This window comes from Tachysurus vachellii, chromosome 12, assembly GCF_030014155.1.
Source record: "Tachysurus vachellii isolate PV-2020 chromosome 12, HZAU_Pvac_v1, whole genome shotgun sequence".
NCBI lineage: Eukaryota > Metazoa > Chordata > Actinopteri > Siluriformes > Bagridae > Tachysurus > Tachysurus vachellii.
In genome coordinates, this window is record NC_083471.1 from 24,711,373 (window position 1) to 24,723,644 (window position 12,272).

At 41.5% G+C, this 12,272-nt stretch overlaps 1 protein-coding gene across 1 annotated transcript in view; it reads right to left on the bottom strand.

Annotated features, from left to right (window-relative positions):
* htr7c (5-hydroxytryptamine (serotonin) receptor 7c) overlaps positions 1-3,947 on the bottom strand; it is a 41,401-nt gene extending 37,454 nt beyond the window's left edge. Inside the window, exon 1 of the mRNA XM_060883289.1 lies at positions 3,393-3,947. Coding sequence (XP_060739272.1) covers positions 3,393-3,868 — 476 coding nt within the window. The 5' untranslated portion in view covers positions 3,869-3,947. The remainder of the gene's footprint in view (positions 1-3,392) is intronic.
* Between the last annotated feature and the right edge of the window lie 8,325 nt (positions 3,948-12,272).

Consider the following 12,272-nt stretch of genomic DNA (forward strand, 5'->3'; position numbering starts at 1 on the left):
TATTACATAACAGCTTGTCGTCGTAGCGTTAGTGATCGTTTCCTGGAATAGAAATAGAGGCGATGGGAAACAACATGTTCCTCTTCAGGCCAGGTTCCTCCTCCTTTTCCCCTTCCACAATTCACTTAATAGCCAATAACATTATTCAGGCTTTAGCAAAGCTTTGTGAAAGGTTATCACACAGCCGTAAATTGAGCTTAATGAGGCGATGCAGGCGAGAGAGAGAGGGATAGAAAGAGAGAGAGAATGCATCTGGTTTGCTCATCGAAGCTAAATTGATTTTATTCTACGTTATTGGAAAACCGCTAAGTGCCTCTTCTTTGTCTGTAATTGTCCAAGAGACACGAGTGTCAGGATTTTCTGAGTCACACGCAGCGAAAAGTCCTTGCTAGACACACAATATTTAAACAGCTACAGTAGTTCCTGTGTGTAGTGTGTTACATTGTGGGGAATAATACACCCAGAAGTAGTGTGTGTGTGTGTGTGTGAGAGAGAGAGTGTGTGTGTGTGTGTGTGTGTAGATTTCTATGTATTACTTAAAAATGAATCTATATTTTAAAATTATTTATATAATACTAGGGGGGCACGGTGGCTTAGTGTTTAGTACGTTCGCCTCACACGTTGCCTTGTGTGTGTGGAGTTTGCATGTTCTCCCCGTGCCTCGGGGGTTTCCTCCGGGTACTCCGGTTTCCTCCCCCGGTCCCCGGTAGGTTGATTGGTATCTCTGGAAAATTGTCCGTAGTGTGTGATGAGTGAATGAGAGTGTGTGTGTGCCCTGCGATGGGTTGGCACTCGGTCCAGGGTGTATCCTGCCTTGATGCCCGATGACGCCTGAGATAGGCACAGGCTCCCCGTGACCCGAGGTAGTTCAGATAAGCGGTAGAAAATGAGAGTGAGAGAGTGAGAGTATATAATACTGTTATATTGTGAGATATATAACAGGAATGTGCATGTTTACACTCCTTACTAATACATTTAAAGTCCAGCCACACTGTGCAATTTTGGCCACAATTTGATCATCTGAGACAACTTATGAAAATACTTAAAGATTTCTGGAATCCTAGAGTAAAATCTGTAGTCTTTGATGGCTGGTTTGACCTGGTCATGGTCACCGACAGCCGATTAATGGCAGTATCAGAAGATGTCACACACTTACATGCAGTGTGACGACATCTACGACGAGCGTTAAACCAAGAACCAATAGGAGCGCTGAACCGGATGATGTCGTTTCTTTCTGTTTTTATCATTTTAGAGAGAGAATGCGGGTCTGAAGGTGTCACGGATCGATGACGTAAAACTGATGACACCTGAGATCCTACAGTGTGACGTCAGGATCATCTTCGTACGGTCTGACAAACAACAATCGCCAAGGATTATTAAAATTCGCACAGTGTGACCCGGGCTTTAAATTTCTTTATTTTTAGATATTTTGTGTGATTTATATTGTATTGTTATTGGTATTCTTGTCTTTTCTTTTGTCTTTTTTTTTTGTTTGTGTGATTTTTTCTTAAATATCAGTTCAGCTAAAATTTTTGTTTAAAACTTTCCTGGAAAAAAATATATCCAGTGTTTCTGGAAAAATCATTTGTGAGGTTCGAGTCAGACAGAAAGAAGAGAGAGATAGTGAAAGAAAAACGTTTGTGTTCATATTAATATATTTATTAGCATTTTTAAAATATTATTATTATTTATTTTTTTTTAAATCGCCTTTTTTTAACAAACTTTTTATAGAGAGGTAAATATCATTGATATTGTATTCCTTATCAACTTTATCACTTTTTAAATGATGTTAAAATAAAACAATAGGGATGTAAGTGATGATGCAGGTAAACTTTAACCTGAACTGCTCTTGAGTGAAACAGTGATGGACAATCGCAACAGAGCATCGCTGAAATATTCATCATTTTGAGCTATTCTAGGAAAAAGTACTGTGGTGTGTGTGTGTGTGTGTGTGTGTGTGTGTTGAATGTGACAGTGGAGCCCAGAGACCACATAACACATTTGTGAGCTGTGTCAAATGAAATTAGAGTCCAGCAGTATCCTTGATGTCACACAGTCCAGGCTTTCCCAGCGTGTTGCGCTGCTCTTGCATGAACCACACTGCGCTAGCGTTCTGCTAATCACACACCAATCTGTTTAACTCCTAACGATCGAGCACAGAATTACCCTCGCAGCAGATAAGGTGTGTTTTTTAATCTCTCGTACAGTATCGCTTCCTGACAGAACGACCTGAAGGAAACCTCCGAGCGCATTGTGTTCTCTCCTGAATTCTTCTTTCTGATTGGTTGATTGGTTTCCCATAACAACTTTATATCAAGGAGTTGGTTCGAATAGATTTAACGTGTCATCGTTTCTATAGTAACAAACCTCCCTGTATGGTGGACGATCAACCGTTTAATGGAAAATGATTTACTTTTTGTTGTTATTTAACAAAGACGACGTTTTTGTTATTGGAAGGAGTCTCTAGTGTCAGAACTGAAGGATTAACTTTCGATAAAGTTTTTTGACACCCTCAGAATGAAGGGCTTTGGGATTTTTTTGGGGTTTTTCTTGTTATCTTCAACAGCGAGAAAGAAATGCAATGAACACAAGAATTCCCACCTGATGCATAAAATAAAAAAGAACGTATATTTTTTAGCATAAAATGATTATAAAGCCTGTTCAGGTTTTAGTTTTTGCTACAAAAATTCTCCCCAATGATACAGCTTTAAATGATGATTTGTAAATAAATGAGTTCTCAGAGGTAAAAATAGGATGTAAACAAAAACAACAGCTTTCCACCAAATTTTCCCGTCCACGACGATGACACATGAATTTTGTTGCCGCCAAAATTCATGTGTTGATAGTGATGACATCAAATATTGACAAAAGTTTCTCTTTTTCCTACCAAACATAACTATAAAATCAAATCACCGTTTGCAATATATATATATAATAATTCCTGCAATGATGTTTTACTTATGATTAAACTTCATAAAAGTCATATCAGTGATGAAACTTATATCCAATCTTAAATTTTAGGGTGACGTAAAAAAAAATAATTGTTTTTTGTTGTTTTTGTTTATTTTGTTTTTGTTGTTTTTTTGTTTTGTTTTTTCTTGTAAAACTAAAAGATGATGATCACGATGACCAGAAGTTAAAGCTTCAAATCAGTTTATTTTGTATGGAAATGAGTTACTCTGATGTAAAAATGTGACATTTTCCCGCCAAAACTCACCTGTGCGTAATGACGCATAATATCGTTAATGAAGTCAGTTAATTGCGTAATTAATGTTTCTTTTGTTTTTACCTATTAAGAGAAACCTGGCTGCAGTAAGTCTTGGTGTGGGGATGGTTTTGAAAATTAGACAAATAAATAAATAAATAAATAAATAAATACCGCTAAAACTGACCTGTCCACGCTGATGACGCATAAGGTCATGATAGACGCCGTGCAGCACATGACGTCCATCCCAATGAAGACGTTACAGAAAGCTTCACCGAACAACCATTTCCCACCGGTGAGGTCGGTTGCTATGGCGAAGGGCATGACCCCGAGCGCTACGGACAGGTCGGCGGCCGCGAGTGACACAAGCAAGTAGTTAGAAGGCTGCCGAAGCTTCTTCACCACACACACGGCCACCACCACGAGCGCGTTCCCGATTACCGTCACCGCCGTGACCGCGGCTAGCGCGAGACCCACGGCCACCTTCTCCGCGGGCGCGAACTCGAGTGGCCGTTCGGCGCACGAGCCGTTGTTCCCGTCACCGTCGCCCACATCGACACCGACACCTCCGCCGCGGAACGGGCGCGAGGAACCGTCGGCGACATCATGATCACGATCCGCGGAGAAGAAGAGCGTAGAAGCCGACGGAGACGAGTTGAACATCTCTGGCTCTGGAAATCCCCGGCGGTGTGTGTGTGTGTGTGTGTGTGTGTGTGTGTTGGGGAAGGGGGGGGTGTAACGACACACCTCTCCAAGAGCGCATGCTGAACCGCGAGCGCACGCTCTATAACTCTCTCGCGTTCTGAAGGTTTTACCCACGCTTAGAAAATTAAAAAATAAAATCAGATAATAAAAAAAAAATAAAAGATAGATAGATTGATGGGAAGAGGACATAAAAAATACAAATAAAAAAAGGAAAAGAATCGAAAAAGGTTTGGAGAAAGAAAAGAGCGCGCATAAGGAGGGAGAAAGAGCGATGCGCGCACTCATTCACTCTCTCTCTCTCTCTCTCTCTCACTCACACACACACACACACACACACACACACACTCGCGCGCTCATATAATCTAAATAACTATCTATCTTTAACTTTACCATTTTCTGTTGTCTATCCGTTCTAATTCTCTCTCTCTCTCTCTCTCTCTCTCTCTCTCCTGCTTCTTTCCCTCCTTCTGTCACTTTCTCTTCCTCTCAGTCACAATGTCTCCTCCCACCATCTTTTCATTTTTCTTCCAGTTCTGTAGTTTCTTTTTTTCTGCCACACCTGCACACTAACCCCATCTCTCCACCATTTCTTTAGCCCTCGTTCCTCCATCCACCCACTTTCTCTCATTCTGTTCTTCCTGTTACATCTGGTTCTTGGCTTGCTCTTTCCTCCTGTCTCGTTCTCTTCATCTCTAAATCTTCACCTCCTCCCTCCATCTTTTAATTCTTTCTGTTCTGTAATCTCTCCCTCACATTTCTCTATTTCTTCTCTCACCTGAAGCTACTCTTCATTTACTTCTTCAATTCTTTGTTTTACTTTCTTTTCTCTCTCCTCCTCCATACACATCTCACACTCTCATCCCTCATTCCTTCTCTCTCTCTTTCTCTCTTCTTTTCTTATCTTTTCCTTCAGCTCTCTCTTTCTATTATCTTGTCCTTCCTCTCTCTTTCCCCATCTCCTGTTCTGATTTATCTTTCTATTATGCCTTAGTCTTAATCTCTCTCTCTCTCTCTCTCTCTCTCTCTCTCTCTCTCTCTCTCTCTCTCTCTCTCTCTCTCTCTCTCACACACACACACACACACACACACTCTTCGTGATAATGTGATAAACCCTTCACTGTGTTTATTGGCACTTTGCCCGTAAGATAAAAGCGACATTTTAATTAGTTTCTTACTCCATTAAACGCCCTAGTTTTCACTTTAACTCTCACAAAGTCTCATTAACACAACTGTCAACATCTGCATTAAGCTGCTACTAAAGAAGCTTTTTATTAAAAAAAAAAAAAAAAAAAAAAAAAAAAAAAAAAGGTAAAAAGCCACCATTTCAATTCAGATCCTACACATAACGTTTTATGAAAAAATGATATATTAAAAATCTGCATGTTATATAATTTAGATCAACAGCCTTTATAACTACTTAATAAACACAGCTGAAAGATTTCTGGTGGCTAAAATAAAACCTTCTGGATGGAGGCGGACGACCTAAAGGAAACCTCCGAGCATATTGTGTTCTCTCCTGAATTCTTCTTTCTGATTGGTGGATTGGTTTCCTATAACAGCAGCTCTGACTGCAGCGCAGCTCCACGTCACAACTTTATATCAATGAGCTCCTTCTAATACATTTAACGTGTCATCGTAACCAACCTCCCTGTATGGTGGACGATCAAGCGTTTAATGGAAACTGATTTACTTTTTAAGTTTTCTGTGAGAAAAAAAACGCCATTTTGCAGAAGTTTTAAGGGCCTTGCTCAAGGGCCCATCAGTGGATGCTTGGTGGACCTGGGGAAGTTGTGACTCCTAACCCTAAGGTTGTGGGGTCGAGTCTTGGGCCGGCCACGACTGAGGTGCCCTTGAGCAAGGCACCGAACCCCCCCAACTGCTCCCCGGGTGCCGCAGCATAAATGGCTGCCCACTGCTCCGGGTGTGTGTTCACGGTGTGTGTGTGTTCACTGCTGTGTGTGTGTGTGTGTGTGTGTGTGTGCACTTTGGATGGGTTAAATGCAGAGAACGAATTCTGAGTATGGGTCACCGTACATAGCCGTATGTCACCTCACGTCACTTTCACATTTGAACTCAATTCAAAGAATGTGTGCTCTTTATAAAGGATCATGTGCGCTCTACTCTTCCGTCTTCACTCCCATTAGTCGCTCCTTATTTGCATAAAGTTCAACTTTTCTCAACCTTGTCACGTCTCCGGACACACCCACATCCATATGCTTTTGTTTGTCTTCTACTACAATATGAATGAAACGCTTTCCATCTCACACACTTCATGAATCAATTGAAGGGTCTATCTTTCTATCTCTCCATCTCTCTCTCTATCTACACATGTCTCTGTTTATTAACTCGTTCCTTCAGCTCCGTGGTTTCATCCACATCATTTGTATCATCGACACATTAATATCGAGCAACATCACATGCAAATTGTGTAACTGTTAAATCTTTATGCATCATGCAAATGTTGATCCAAACTGGTGGTGGTGGTGGTGGGGGGGTGCTGATCGCAGATCGCTAATCTTCCTGAAGAGCGTAAAGACAAATGCATAATTCAGATAGATGCGTGAAAGAAGGGATTTGCATACCACACACTTTTGTAGTGGAATGGGATCGTGTATCTGTAATGAAGGGGAAAAACGATGGTGTGTTTGCCGGGAGCTCATCGCTGTCATCATGATTATTGGTGCAGCAGAACAGCTGGGTCACCTCACCTGCGCCGTGGTCCTGGGGAGAGGATATGAAATATAAATGGACAGACGTGTCACGGGTTTGTGTGACAGCCCGGGCCGAAAGGGTTGATCTGCTTCTCGCTTACTGGTCTGCAGGTGAGGCGAGCAGTCGCTTTGTAAAGTCGGAGTCTTGCTGATGATGTGACTCTGCACCTGCGGGGATTTTTCCAGCAAGCGCTCGATTTTCATGCAATGTCGTAATTTACATTTTGATGCCTTTCCTATAGGAGCAGCTCGGACTGTAGTTCCGGCTTTATATTAATCGCGGGTTTATATTAAAATATAACGCTTGTGTAAAGGTTATATGGTGAAGGGGTTTGTTAATTATTTTACAAAGGTGAGAGGTGAGAGTAAGTCACATGTGCAAGTCACAAGTAAGTCTCAAGTCATGAATGTCAAGTCAAAGTCAAGTCCAGTCTTTTTTAATATTTGTCAAGCAAGTCTCAAGTCTCAAATTTGCGACTTAAGTCTGACTCGAGTCAAGTCGATTCCCCCATCTCTGAATCATTTAACTCAAGTCCGAGTCAAGTCTCAAGTCATGAATGTCAAGTCAAAGTCAAGTCGAGTCTTTTTTTAATATTTGTCAAGCAAGTCTCAAATTTGCGACTTAAGTCTGACTCGAGTCAAGTCATATGACTCGAGTCCCCCATCTCTGTTATCCTAATAAGGAGATTATTTCATATTTATGGAAGGAGTCTCTAAAGTCAGAGCTTTGATGAAGGTTTTCCCAACAAAGAAAAGTTGACATGTTTTTTGGTTTTATTATCGTCAAGTGTAAGTGAGTTTCTAGCTGCTACAGCACAAGCGATAACAGGAACTTGTTTCCAAATAATAAATATTAGTCAGCAGTCAAGTCCAAAAAATAAATACTTAAACTTCTCTAAATTATTCAAAATTCAATTTTCAGCTGAAGAAAGCTGCCTCATCGCTAATGATATAAAAGTCTGTCTTGGTAGTGCACTCGGACTCGTAGTGGACCTGAGTACAGGACAGCGAGAGCCGTCTCACACACTCATTACCGTGCATTAGTCATCGCCGTGATGTGCCGCCACTCGAGTTTTGCCCTTTTCCGCTTCCCTCAGGTCGGTGGGCTGCAGTAATGGATAATAATAGGAGACGGTGTGGTCAGGTACAAAAGGGCAGATTTCCCCAAGAGACCTCAGCGCTTTCTTCATCAAGCCTGAATGCTCATTACTCGCTGAATAATGTGACTGTGTCAGTAACGAGCATCAGATCCACTTAAATCTAAGACAACCAGTAAATCAGACACACCAACCATGACATGTCCATTATATAATGCCTTTATAATGCATAGACTAACAATCAAGTCCAAAAAGCACCAGATAGATTTGAGATTCTTAAGATTCAGGATTCTTGAATCTAATTAAAATGTCATTAAAATTCAATTTATAATGTTCAAGAGTCTAAATTCTTGAACAGATATCAAATATTAGTCTTCATTTAAGACCACAAAAAACACCAGATAATTACTTAAAAATTCAATTTTTTAATCAAATTCTTGAACAAATAAACAAAGAGAACAAAGTCCAAAAATCACCAGAAAGATTCAAGATTCAGGATTCAAGAATCATGTTAAAAAACATTTCTTTAAAACTCTTCAAAATTCAGTATCCTTGAACTGATATAAATATGTCAAAAATCTAGTGCGGGGGGTCACGGTGGCTTAGTGGTTAGCACGTTCGCCTCACACCTCCAGGGTTGGGAGTTCGATTCCCGCCTCCGCCTTGTGTGTGTGGAGTTTGCATGTTCTCCCCGTGCCTCGGGGGTTTCCTCCGGGTACTCCGGTTTCCTCCCCCGGTCCAAAGACATGCATGGTAGGTTGATTGGCATCTCTGGAAAGTTGTCCGTAGTGTGTGATTGCGTGAGTGAATGAGAGTGTGTGTGTGTGCCCTGCAATGGGCTGGCACTCCGTCCAGGGTGTATCCTGCCTTGATGCCCGATGACACCTGAGAGGCACAGGCTCACCGTGACCCGAGGTAGTTCGGATAAGCGGTAGAAAATGAATGAATGAATTCTTTGAAAGATTCCTGAGAATCTGTGAAGAATAAACAGTACAGAATATGGATGGATGGATGGATGGATATCAAGTTTCTCATTAAACTGTGATGTCATTGCTTATGCTAAACTAAATTTCAACACGTTTCTAATTACTAGATAGGATAACGTAGCGTGACCGAGATCGTACACCAGTGACATTAGGAAATCCACTGACTGGATGAACTAAAACCCATTAAACATGCTTTAATGGTGCTAATTTATACCGTAGCATGGCTTTGATTCTTAGGGGTGAAAGTACGCAATCGAATCAAGCCATAGGTACAAAAACAAATTATGTTAATGTAACTCGGGTCATTCACATCAAACCGATAAACACATTTCAGTTAAGTAAATACAACAAGCGTGTTTCTGTATCCCTCTGTGGCATATCCCAAAGTACGTTCAGCCCCAGACTGAGACCACAGAGCGCCACAGGAGGGCTTTCATACCATTAGCCATCAATCTTTATAACTCCTCCCCTTTCAGTAGGAAGCCGAGTGGACACAATGAACGCTGACTGTATCACTGTATTATTATGTGCACTATTCCAATCTGCAATATTTACAATATGGAAATATGTTCAATATCACGTACACCAGACTCCTCAACAAACAGGATTGAACTGTGCCAAACACACTCACACACACACGCACACACACTCACACACACTGCACCAAACTCAATACACACTCATTCCATTTACATCTATGTCTACAGCACCACCATATTAAACGAGTTACATTCTGACCTACACACTCACTCAGGTGCTGTTTCACACACCACATTTCATCCAACTGCTATTACACAAGCGTCTTTTTGTTTATGTGCAAGGACTATTTTTTTTCATATTCCTATATTTTTGCACAGCGTACTGTATGATATAAAGAATACACGCGGCTCGGCTCTATTTTTGCGTATCTGTCCTGTAGTGTTTTGTATTGTCTGTTTACACTGTCTTTTGTCTCACACTGTTTGCACTGGGTTACACACCATGCACTTTATGTGGCTACGACAACTTACTTTAAGTCCTTTAGCTCTGTGTTGTCCTATGGAACGACATGGTCCTGGAGAAATCTGGTGTCATCTGGAGTCAGGGTTGAAACGACAATAAAAGCTTCTTGACTTGACTTGACTTGACTCGAATATCATATCATGTGCAATATTATCTAAAGCGCCTTTATGTGTACATTTTGTATCTATAGTATATTTCATTTATAATTCATTTATTTTTATTTCTCTTGTGTGCTCTGTCTCTGGACTGAAAGAATTTCCTTTAGGATTAATAAATTTCTATCTTAGAGGATTGATGGCACAGCTTACATGTGAAAGTCATGCTGATGGAGTGAGGAGATGTGTGATGTGGAACTGATGACTGACTTTTATGTAACTCGGATATTTTGATATTATAAAAGTGTCTTGCTGTGATGAATGACCGATTAAAGACGAAAACAGATTTTGTGGGTGCTGTTAACATTTTTGTTGAAATGTGTGTGTGTGTGTGTGTGTGTGTGTGTGTGTGTGTGGTCAGTTAAAAGGAAAATGCCCAGGTGGAGCTCATGGAGCAATCAGAGCAGAACAATGACTCATTAAATGTCCTTCCGCTGCAGAAATCAGCTCCATGTAGAAAGAAATCAAAACATAGTGAAGTGGACGAGCCTCAGTCGAGAAGTTCAGGTTAATGAGATACCTGATTCCAAAAACACACAGTGTTGGGCATCACTGAAGCGCCCAGTCAGATTCTCTCAGCAGGAAAGCACTTAATATCTGTTCAGCACTGAGAGAGCCATGTGCAACAGCAGTGTGTGTGTGTGTGTGTGCGTGCACGCATGCGTGTGTGTGTGCGTGCGAGTGTGTGTGCGTGCGTGTGTGCGTGCGTGCGTGTGTGCGTGCGTGCGTGGGAAGTGGTAGCTTAGTGGTTAAGGTGTTAGACTACTAATAGGAAGGTCATTAGTTTGAATCCCATGGCCACCAAGCTGCCCCTCCTGGGCCTCTGAGCAAAGCCCTTAACCCTCAATTGCTCAGCTGTATAAATGAGATGTAAGTGACTCTGAATAAGGGCATCTGCCAAATGCCAGAAATGTAAATATGTCTGTGTGTGTCTGTCTCACTTACCTATCTGTGTGCATCTGTGTGTCTGTTTGCCTACATGTCTGTCTGTGTCGCAATGTGTGTGTGTGTGTGTCTCTCTGTTTACCAGTGTGTCTTCTGTTGTGTCTGTCTTGCTTACCTGTCTGTGTGCACGTGTCTGTCACCATTCTGTCTGTCTGTCTGTGGCCCACTGTGTCTGTGGGTCTCTCACTGTGTATCTGTTAGTCTGCCTCTGTCTGTCTATAAATCTGTATCTGACTGTGTATCTGTCTGTCTGTCTGTCTGTCTGTCTCACTACCTGTCTGTGTGTATGTCTGTTAGTCTATGTGTCTATGTGTGTCGATCTTTTGTCAGTCTGTTGCTGTCTGTCTACCAGTGTGTCTTTTGATATGTCTGTGTTACTTTCTTGTCTGTGTGTATGTGTGTTTGCCTGTCTGTCAGTGTGTCTGTCACTTTATTGCTGTCTGTCTGTCTGTACCTGTCTGTCTGAATGACAGTTGACTGAATGAACACTTTTTCTTCATGGCTACAATGACGAACATTTGGCATCAGACATTAAGATCATTTGATATCTGCGTTTTTATCTAATATCTAAATTTAGATCCTTTTCCCCCCTGTAGGTTTGGTGTTACATGACCAGAGCACAATGAACATCGGTGAGCTGCTCTAACACATTTCTGCATGTTCGAGGGACGTAGTACATGATGGCCTTTGTTCAGGTTATGAGTCATGACGTTTATTCGCAGGTTGGTCTGTGCGACGATGACTCATGCAGACAGAAGGTGAGTCATCGACTGTTCTGTGGATTAGAAACCATTTGCATTAAATGCTTATAATTAAAATATCCAGCTTAGCGGTGTGTCATATAATGAGGAGGAAAAAACTATCCTAATTGTAGTCATGGCTACAGAGTGGGTGTTACATACTTATAGGCTTGTTAGTGTTGACCTGTATCTCTGCCTTATACAGTTCTCCTGTACAGATCAGTAATTAGATTTGAGTGTTAAGTTTAATTAGATTAATTATGAATAGCAGGTGACATGAGAGATGATATAAAACTGAATTATATAGCATTGTGTCTAATGTTGACATGTCTTTCAGAAATCCACTACTGAAATTTTAATTAGTCAATTTTCTATGTGACGAAGCATGAAAATGATCATGAATATTTGAGAAAGGGGGGGCAAGGGTTCGGGGTTCGATTCCCGCCTCCGCTTTGTGTGTGTGGAGTTTGCATGTTCTCCCCGTGCCTCGGGGGTTTCCTCCGGGTACTCCGGTTTCCTCCCCCGGTCCAAAGACATGCATGGTAGGTTGATTGGCATCTCTGGAAAATTGTCCGTAGTGTGTGATTGCGTGAGTGAATGAGAGCGTGTGTGTGCCCTGCGATGGGTTGGCACTCCGTCCAGGGTGTATCCTGCCTTGATGCCCGATGATGCCTGAGATAGTAGTTTGGATAAGCGGAAGAAAATGAGTGAATAAATGAATGGATA